The 10,786-nt window shown below is 41.8% G+C and overlaps 1 protein-coding gene across 1 annotated transcript in view; it reads right to left on the bottom strand.

The window, feature by feature from the left end:
- LOC309802880 (uncharacterized protein) overlaps positions 1–8,116 on the bottom strand; it is a gene marked incomplete at its 5' end in the record, with an annotated part of 85,371 nt that extends 77,255 nt beyond the window's left edge. The window contains 2 exons of the mRNA XM_082618755.1: positions 4,746–4,987; positions 8,049–8,116. Of these exons, the coding sequence (XP_082474881.1) occupies positions 4,746–4,987; positions 8,049–8,116 (310 nt within the window). The remainder of the gene's footprint in view (positions 1–4,745; positions 4,988–8,048) is intronic.
- Positions 8,117–10,786: the final 2,670 nt, after the last annotated feature.

A 10,786-nucleotide genomic window follows, 5' to 3' on the forward strand; every position in this document is an offset into this window, starting at 1 on the left:
AAGGGGATTTGACAGAGATATCTCAGAATGGTTTAAAAGTGGATACAGGGAAGACTAGAAAAGAAAAACTATTACCCTGAGGATCAGGACCTACAGTCAGGATATCGTAATAAAAGATAGGAAGACACTGAATACCTAACAGAGACTATTCAAGCTTTAAAACCTACATCTAGGGCCTCCCTGGTGGCGCAGTGGTTGAGAGTCCGCCTGCCGATGCAGGGGATACGGGTTCGTGCCCCGGTCCGGGAGGATCCCATATGCCGCGGAGCGGCTGGGCCCGTGAGCCATGGCCGCTGAGCCTGTGCGTCCGGAGCCTGTGCTCCGCAACGGGAGAGGCCACAGCAGTGAGAGGCCCGCGTACAGAAAAAAAAACAAAAACAAACAAACAAAAAAACCTACATCTATGTAAGTAATTTGTGAGGAAACCTTGATTATATTACAACTACACATTGTGTATATACTGTACAGTAATATACACATACTACAGTACATGTGCATTGGAGCTCTATGAGCTGAACTACAGTGGACAAACTGGAAGATGTGAGGATTCACAAAGCAGTAATCTAACATTTTAATTCTCAGAAAATAGTGTTGAAAGGTTAACCTAATGAGTGTATAAAGGTATGCATACAAAGGTTTATTGCAGTACTGATTCTTTTAGCAAAAGAAAAAAATTGAATCAAAGTGAATATCTACCAGAATGGAAAAGGATAATTATGGTACCTCCATACAATGAGATATTATGAAGACATTTAAAAGGGTGAGGTAGATTTTTACATATTGGCTTAGAAAGAGGTCCAAAACATAACTAAGTGGGAAAAAAGCATAATGTAGAACAATATATGCACAAGAGTTTCCATTTTTTGTAAAACCAAAGCAAACAAAAAGTCCCAAGGAACAAGTTCTATAAATGCATATGTTTGTGTTAGCCTAGAATAAAGCCTAGAAGACCACACACACAACTGTCAACAGCAGTCACCTCAGGTGGTAATGATTGACAGACTGTGCTTAAGTTAATATGCCTGCAGAATAGTGCCTGGCACATAGTTAATGCTCATTACACGTTAACCACTATCATTTTCACTTTATATACTTTGACACTGAATTATTATAAAAATTACTTCTGTAATTTAAAAAAACAATGCTTGCAGAATGAGAAAAACATATGGAAAGATGCTTAATCTCATTAAGAATCAAGAAAATACAAATTAAAACATCATTTCTACCCATTAGATTGGCAAAAAATAAAACATTTATGATATCCATTTTGTTAAAAGTTTGACTGAAGCAGCATTATCATGCACAACTGGTGAAAAATCAATTTTATTTATAAAGGTTTAAACATGTATATCCTTTGATCCAGCAATTCCACTTCTAGAAATTAATCCTAAAGATATAGTTCCCATATACACAAAGTGATGTGTATAAGAATGCTCACCCAGCAGTGAAAAACTGAAAATAACCCAAATATCTATCAAGGAATGAAATTAAGTCACATGGAATATTATGTAATCATTAAAAAGAATAAGATAGAGCTGTATACATCAAATGGAGAATTCTCTAAGATGTTAAGTGAAAAAAAGTAAGCTGTGAATCTGTGCCAGGTAGTTTATTGCTCCTTAGCTCCGAATCTACCCTTCTTTGCCTGTTTTGTGATCTGGACGTTGTAAGCATTTTTCCTTTGCCCTCTGATATGATTTTAACCTCTACCAGTAGAGGGCGCCGGAGGAACTCTGATGAGGAACGGGTAGGCTTCTCCGTGCCTGGGTGCTTGCCTACCATCAAGTTTCAACAGCACCCCTGTGGGTGTCTTCCTACTGAGTTCCCTCAGCATCCCTGTGAGCAGCTTCCCAGAATCGTAGTGGCTTCCTGGCGAGTTTCATCAGCCCTCCAACTCGGCATTCCAGCACATCCAGTTTCCTGCATGCCAGCCCTTCAGTGGGCAGCAACTCAGCAAACTTTGTCACCCAGGGACATAAACCATCACATACTCTCCCATATAGTCCAATTATCAGTCTTGGAGGAAAAGAGGGCCTCTTCCAAATTCTTTCCTTCCTTGAATGCTTTGCCTCAAACCTGGAGGTGGTGGCTTCTCCCTATATTGGCTATCGAATTCTTTTAGAGTTCTCTTCACCCCTTAGTAGTTAATTCCCTATTACTAGTTAATAATTCTCCATGTCAAACTTACTCTATTTGATGTATGGTTTCTGTCTCCTGAGACCCTAGATGGATACAGTGTCTCATTTATGTTTTTAAAAACCTGTGTGTGGGGCCTCCCTGGTGGCGCAGTGGTTGAGAGTCCGCCTGCCGATGCAGGGGACACGGGTTCGTGCCCCGGTCTGGGAGGATCCCATATGCCGCGGAGCGGCTGGGCCCGTGAGCCATGGCCGCTGAGCCTGCGCATCCGGAGCCTGTGCTCCGCAACGGGAGAGGCCACAGCAGTGAGAGGCCCGCGTACGGAAAAAAAAAAAAAAAAAAAACAAAAACAAAACCTGTGTGTGTATGTGTATGCACATACCCACCCCCCCAAAGCTATGTAAATGTACAGACGATATGGAATACACCAAATTATTAACAGTGATTATTTCAGGAAAATAAGTGGGATACAAGGATAGGGTAAAAAAAAAAAAAGGATTTTCTCATTTACTCTATATACATCTCGTTTTAATTTTTTACAATAAACATTAATTCAGGTATTATATAATTAAAACACATCTATAATATTTAAATATATAATATTAATATATTTTAATATATAATATTAATATATTTTAAAATATGGTATATATGGTAATTACGTATAAAATGCCAATTTCTGGGGCTTAAATTATATAATTTAAAACAAATATATATATTTAATATATAGAGAGAAGGTATATATTTTTTGTCTATATGGCATATATATGGACATATATATATATATCATGTCAATTTCTGGGAATTAAAATGGTAGATGGCTGTTTCATGACTGATGTTTGCTCCTGAAAAAATAAGCTATTTAATTATAAAGAGAAAAAAGAATAAATTATAAAAAGGCAATGAATAGTATGAAAAGGACAAATTCTAGGTAATGAGGATTTGAGATTATTGCATATCAAGAGATGCCAGAAATCATGGCATTGCTCATTACGTCAGGAGTTGCACATGCAGAAAAAATGGTAACAGGAAGATGGACAACTCCAGCTTCATGATATTCCATTTAAATAGAAGTTAGTAGCTACAGTATAAGAGGACACTTATACATTTAAAGCCTGCCTAAGCCACTCCTAAAATCTGGGGGCCTTGAGTAGAAGGGAACCTAATAGATTAAACCCTTAAGTGCCAGCAATTGTCATTCCAATAATTTCCATCTTTATTTCTCAACTTTCACCCTTGCCTATTCCACAGTAGCCATAGCAAAATCTACTGCTACAGTCAGAACTGTAAAGTCAGCGTTCCCTAACTCCTAATTTAGCAAGGAAGCCTAAAATATAAAATTTTCTTGAAACTAAAGTGTTTTATGACCAAATGGAGGAACTGAACTTGCGGTAGCCAAGTAGATACATGCGCCATTTATATACAGTATAGATAACTGAACTTGTAATAAGTATAAAGAGCCTTAGACTTAAGACATGGAAACTTTGGTGTGGTTAAAAAAAAAAAAATCATGGCCCTGCCACTATCTAGTAATTCTTTTTTTTTGTACTTAATCAGTTAGGCAGGCAGGTTTTAGAGTCAGATCTCCTGGGATCAAATCCCAGCTATACCACATATTAGAAAGTTAATCACTCAGCCTGTTTCCTTATTTGTAAAAAGGGAACAATAGTGCCTACAGCCCAGGTTTTTGAAGAATCATATAAGACATACACAGCACCTGGTGCTTACTAAGGTCGCAATACATGTCACGTTCACCTTTCCGAGTCTCTTGTTATTTTTGTTTTTTTGGGTTTTTGTTTTTGTTTTGTTTGTTTTGTTTTTTTCCCAAACCTGCCTTACCAGTCTGTAAGTCTACACGATCAGGATGGGTTTCTTAGGCGGCGGCGGGCTGGGAGGATGTAGAGAAGATAGTCTAACATAAAAGTCAGCGAAAGAAAAGTTTTCAGAAAGGTGGCAGATAAATCAGTAGAAACTGTCTTCTGTCTTCGGGGAGTATACGTTAGAGAATGTGTCGGAGGAGTCAAAGTGTCAGGTATCCTGTAAAGGAAGAGGTAAGAAAAGATGCTCCTTTCTCAAAACTACAGGATGTGAGGGGTAATCCTGCAGTGACTTTGAGGTCGAATCTGTTGATCTGTTAGTCCAATGCTTTGAGTAGAATGGCAGTCCCAGTCAAAGGAGCCTAGGAAAAGTCCCATTATCAGCCTCGTCTTAAAGGGCCAGACAGCACTTCTGCACTCACCGGGTAATTTGCATGCCGAGTGAGGCAGAAAGTGTGGCTAGGTTGGTGATCATATGACAGCTCTCTTCCAGGCTTTGCTTTACTGCCTCACTCGGAATGAACTCCTAGGGCATCCTGTAAGGTGGGTTATCCTACTCTTCCCATTCCCCTTTCAACGCCCCGTCTGCACTCTCCATTCCCCGTCCATTTGGTCTCACCACGCTGCCCGGTCCCCATCCCTCCCTCACTCCCTCCCTCTCCCCATTTCTCCGGACCCTCCCAAACTCCCACCCTCTCTTTCTTTCCCATCGTTTCCTATTTCCCATTTTCTACAGTCGTAGCCCCCCCTCTTTCCTTTACCACCCCGTACGCGCGGCTTTCCCGCGCTCACCTTGCTCCAGCCGACTGCGGCTTGCCGACCCACGCAGGATTGAAGGCAGAAATGCGAGCGCCCCAGAGGCCCCGCCCAACGCGCGTGGACGTCCCGATTCTCCCGCCCCCTGAAGGCGCAGCCCGAGAGCGATTGGTCCCCAGTGTGCGCCTCCCAGGACTGGCAGCTCTTTCCACCCAACCGACGTGTCCAGCCTGCCAAGTTCCGGACAAGCCTCGTTTTTCCTCTTCCAACCTTTCAGTCTGTTTTGCGGGGGATGGTTTTAACACGGTCTTGTTTCCTTGCGAGGAGAGCTGCACCCAGATTTCCTTTACATAGGAGACGAGTCAGAATTAGAAAGCCTGCCCTTCCTCTCCAAATTGTCTCCATGTTCATGTGTGTTGGCCCAACTTTTAAAGAAGTCCAACAAACTGATTCATAGCCATGGACTGAGCTCCATGATGATAATAGTAGCTAACACTCCAAACTTACTGTGCCACAGACACTATTATAGATGCTTTATAAGAATTAGCTAATTTCTCCGTAAGGTAGATGCATATTATCTCCATTTTACAAATGAGGAAACTAAGTTACAGGGAGGTTAAGTATCTTGCCCATGATCAGCTTAATAAGTGAACTAAAACTAGAACACAGGTGGTCGGATTTCCAGCTTTATTTCTCAACTTTCACCCTTGCCTATTCCACAGTAGCCATAGCAAAATCTACTGCTACAGTCAGAACTGTAAAGTCAGCATTCCCTAACTCCTAATTTAGCAGGGAAGCCTAAAATAGAAAATTTTCTTGAAACTAAAGTGTTTTATGACCAAATGGAGGAACTGAACTTGCGGTAGCCAAGTAGATACATGCGCCATTTATACACAGTATAGATAACTGAACTGTTATAAGTATAAAGAGCCTTAGACTTAAGACATGGAAACTTTGGTGTGGTTAAAAAAAAAAAATCATGGCCCTGCCACTATCTAGTAATTCTTTTTTTTTGTACTTAATCAGTTAGGCAGGCAGGTTTTAGAGTCAGATCTCCTGGGATCAAATCCCAGCTATACCACATATTAGAAAGTTAATCACTCAGCCTGTTTCCTTATTTGTAAAAAGGGAACAATAGTACCTACAGCTCAGGTTTTTGAAGAATACATATAAGACATGCACAGCACCTGGTGTTTACTAAGGTTGCAATACATGTCATATTCACCATGATTCCATTACTCATCATAACACATGTATACCACATTACATCATATAATTTATAGACTGACTACCAGGAACAAAAATGTTAAGAATTTATTTGATTGAATTTATTACCATATTATGGTAATATTTATTATTTCAAATCTAAGTTCAGGTAAGGTCCATGGTCAATTTCTAATATTGTTCAGTAAGTTTTCATTTTTAGGATATAGTGAACAGACTAAATTTAAGATTTTCTATTAAAGATCTTGGTAAGTTGATTGTAGAGCAGGAACTCAACTAACTTTGCCAACAAAAAGGTAATTTGAATAAGGAATAGTAAAGAAATTAACCAGTCTCATAGTGGCCTATTTAAACCCTAAACTTTTTTTCACTTAGGGACTGGAAAGTGATGGTCCCTTCAGGGAAGTGGTGACATGAAAAGGCAAAGGAATACATAGTGGTTCAGATTAATACAGAGCAATGAGACTGTATCAATATGTTATGCTAAGTAGCTGGAGGTGAGGACTTCAGCAGTGAATAAGTGAATAAAAAATGTATTCTCTTTCATACTTCAAATTATACCAGAAAGGAACTCTACAGGATGTGTTAGGAGACCTAGTTCCTTCCTTTCTTCTCCCATGCTTCATACTTAACTCTGCCCCTGTTGGGAAACTCACTTCCCAACCTTTGTTGCAACTTAGGTCATGCTTTACCAAGTAATTTCTTTGGTGGGCCTCCATCCTAAAAGTTGAGTTAGGTATCCTCAGGGCTCTCTACTTCTGAGACAGAGAGGATAGAAATTCAGGCTTAATGTCTAGTATAATTGATTGGGTAAAAATTGTCCTTCCTTTCAGATTCTGGATGCTAATGGCCTTCATTATGGGGCTTTAGCAAACAGTCAATTCTGGCTCTGAAAGAAGAGAGTAAGAAACAACTCTTGTATTTTTTTCATTTTGGCATAATATATATGAGTGATGTGACTATGACTCGTGAACAAAAGTTGGTTATTTTTATAATATTCTTTACTACATTTGGCCTTAATGATGACACAGAGCCACAATAGGAACAAAAGAATTAAAAAAAGAAAAAAAAGACCAGGTCCAGATTGTACAGCTCAGAATTCTCACAATGGACCAAAAGGACTAAATTGGAGAACTAGATTGCCTTCCCTGATGTTAACCTACAGATTCAACAGGAGAGCATCTTGTAACTTTCCCTGCATGGAGCCAGGATTGAGAACATAATACCTCTATTGTAACTGTCACTTATTTGCTGTTGGTTCCAAATCTATGTCTCCAACTCTGATTTCCTATCCTGAACTTTAAACTCCAGCTGCCTTCTTCATCTCTACCTGGATGCCTGGGGTATCCCACAGCATCTCCAACCCAGAGTGTCCAAAATGAGGGAATTCCCTAGTGGTCCAGTGGTTAGGACTCTGTGCTTCTGGGGGTGCAGGGGGTGCAGATGGAACTAAGATCCCACATGCTGTATAGCGCGATCAAAAAAAAACAACCACAAAACGGAATTAGCCTATCTCCTCCCTTACCCCCACCCCAGAACTATTTCAGTAAATGAATAGCAGCCCCCCCTTAGACTCAAGCCAGATTTAGAGAACATTCCAGATCCCTTCCTCTACTCATCTTCCCTTCTCACTCCTCTAATTAGTAGTAGCCAATCTCTTGTATCCACCCCGTGGGGGCATCGTAACTTCCTGGGCGAGGTGGCCGCAGTCAGTGGTGGGTAATTCTCTGGAGAAAGAGGCAGCTGTGAGCCATGAGCATCCACAGTCACTGCCGGGGCTGGGGGCTCCAGCCCGGTGCAAGGAGATCTGGGCAGGACACCCCAGTGTCTACCACACCAGCCCTCATCACCACTTGAACTACTGCAGTAGCCTTCTCGTTAGAAACTCTACCTCTAGATTCAACCATCTCTTCTTATTCAGGATCCACATGGCAACCAAGAATGATCTTTCCGAAAAGAAACTGATCATGCAACTATTCAAAATTATAGAGAAAAAAGCTAAACTCCTTAACTTTTCACATCAACTCTTCATGATAAGACCTTACACCACCTTCCTAGCCTTATTTCCAAGAAATCTGTTCACCCACCTACACTTCATGACGATCTCACACATACACATGCGCAAGTTTCACACTGACCTCTGCTCTAGCAATATCAAATGCAAACCCTTCAAACTCTCTCATGTTGCCATGCTTTTACACTGCTGCTCAATCTGCCTACAATGTCTTTCTTACTCCCTGTTCCCACTTATCTACCTGAGAAATTCCTGTTCCTTCAACTGTAAGTGCAGCATCACCTATAAAGCCTTCCCTGGTTTCTTTAGACCTACTCAACACTCTCATGGTACCAAATGACAGCACATGGCACATTGCCGTTGTAATTGTGTACTTAAGCACATGTCTCTCCAATTAAACACTAAGCTACTCATTTAGTCTCCTGGAACCAGCGTGGAGTTAATGCTCAATAAATGTCAGCTGTTGATCTTCCAGCTTTATCACCTGTGGAATAACAGGTTCCACTAGTTTACCACTCACCGTTTCATATGATCCTCTCTTACATGCCCCCAAAATGCCTTTTTGAAGCTCCACGACATATTCCCTTCCTTTAATATTGTAGAACTTGTTAAACAAGTCCATGTTCACTTGTGATTTTATTAACTTCAGCATTATTCCTCCTGAGTCTTCTGCAGTTCTAACTAATATGATAATTTATATTTGAGCTGAGTAAGCTTTAAAAGCTGAGCAAGATTTCTATAAATAAGGAATGAGACAGTGTCCTTCCAGACTTAGGAAATAGCAATGGATGTGGGTGGAAGAATGAAAGCACCAGTGAGCCAGAGCACTAACCAGCAGTCTCAGGAGGACAGAGGGATGTGGTAGGAGAAGAGACAGGAGACCAGTGAATGTGGAACCTTGAAGGCCTCGCTGATTGAGATGGAGGGCACACCTGTGGAGTTAGAGTGTGTGTAAGTCCTGGCTCTACCACATCCCAGCTGGGTGATCTTAGGTAAGCATCTTAACCTCTCTGAGCACCACTTTCTTCATTTGTAAAATGAGAATGCTATGAAACTTAAAAAAAGAAAGAAAAAAAAAAGACCCCTTAAAATGTGCTGACTGGATGCTAGTGGGGAGATGGCTGGCAGAACGGAAAGGGAAGAAAACCATTTCTAAAGAAGGGGGAGGCCCGGATGGGGTCTGGGAGGACTCCCGTCCCAGACCTTGGTGGCCCAGCATATGCAGATGGAAAAAGAAAGATGGAAGTGACTTCCTGGTCAGACTGAAACATCCCAGAACGACTCAGAAGGCACAGTAGACAGGCTCGGCTATTGCCCAAGCCAGTTAACTTCCTGGGAGAGGTTGCCCAAGTGGTCTGAGAAATAGGAAAATAGTAGGTCTTCCCAGGGTGAGAATTGGGCTGGGGGAGACCACCAAGTGGTTCTGACTCCACACCTGGCACAGAGTCGCTTGCCTGAGAGTTGACAGCACATGCAGATAGAAGAGAAGCAACACCAGCTGCAAGAGCATTCACACCCGTGCTGAGATCAACACACTTGGTCTCAGTGGGTGGTGGGACTGGAGCAGAGGAATTTCTGGGTAGCTGCAGGGTTCATGCCCCCCAAAGTAATCGAGGAGCCCATGGGGCAACCCACCAACACCTGAAAAACAGGAGGCTCCTCAAAACAAGGCTGTTGAGGAATAACACTTATGTTCAATCTTTGTGTTTCCAAGTAGAGAGACGTCAGCTAAATGAGGTTCCCTCCCTCACTCCTCCTTGGGTATTTGTGTTTGGGATGTGCTGGGAGGAGACTTGTATGAGTGGTGAGTTTGGGAGAAGGGACACAGCATATGAGGTTCAGCCTCTCACTTCCTCCTCTTTGGGACCCAGCCTAATCTTGGGATGCAGGTATTTTAGTCTGTATAGTAAAGAGACTGTTCCTGCAGAGTGAGGCCTGAGGTTGTCCTTGGCTATTTGTCCTGGGTGGAAAAGGGCTGTACGTTCTTCAACTTAGCTTTCGTCAGTCAAAAAAGGAAAAGAAAAAAAGCTGACACTCTCTTTTAATTAATTTAAAGATTTTTTTTTGAAATTGATAAATTACTAACTTTATTTTATTTATCAAAAATAAATTTAGGGCTTCCCTGGTGGCACAGTGGTTGGGAGTCCACCTGCCGATGCAGGGGACATGGGTTCGTGCCCCGGTCCGGGAGGATCCCACATGCTGCGGAGCAGCTGGGCCCGTGAGCCATGGCCGCTGAGCCTGCGCGTCCGGAGCCTGTGCTCCGCAACAGGAGAGGCCACAACAGTGAGAGGCCCGTGTACCGCAAAAAAAAAAAAAAAAAAAAAATTTAATTTATTTTCAAACTTTCAGAAAAATTGCAAGTACAGTACAAAGAATATCCACATCCCCCTCACCCAGTGGGTGTTACATTTGATCACATTTGCTCCTTCTGTATGTGTATTGTATGTATATATATAATTGTTTTCTGAGCCTTTTGAGAACAAGTTACATCCATGATACCCCACCACCCCTAAATACTTCAGTGTGTATTTTCCCAAATTAAGGACCCTTTGCTACTCAACTACCATAAAACCCTCCCAGTTAGGAAATCAACATTGATACAACACCATCATTTAGTTCACAGACTCCCACCCCCATCCTGTCCCAACTCACATTTCCCCAACTCTCCCAACAATGCCTCTTCCTCCTTTCTGGCAACTAACTCTCAAAGGAACACACGCTGCCATTGGGGTCATGTCACTTCCGTCTCCTCTGGCCAGAACCTGTCCTCCCTTTTTCCCTGCCTTTCACACCCTCAACAGTTTTACCTCATGTCTGTGACACTTTTAAGGAATAC

The sequence above is a fragment of the Mesoplodon mirus genome (genome assembly GCF_964341445.2).
Source record: "Mesoplodon mirus genome assembly, chromosome: 4".
Taxonomy (NCBI): Eukaryota; Metazoa; Chordata; class Mammalia; order Artiodactyla; family Ziphiidae; genus Mesoplodon; species Mesoplodon mirus.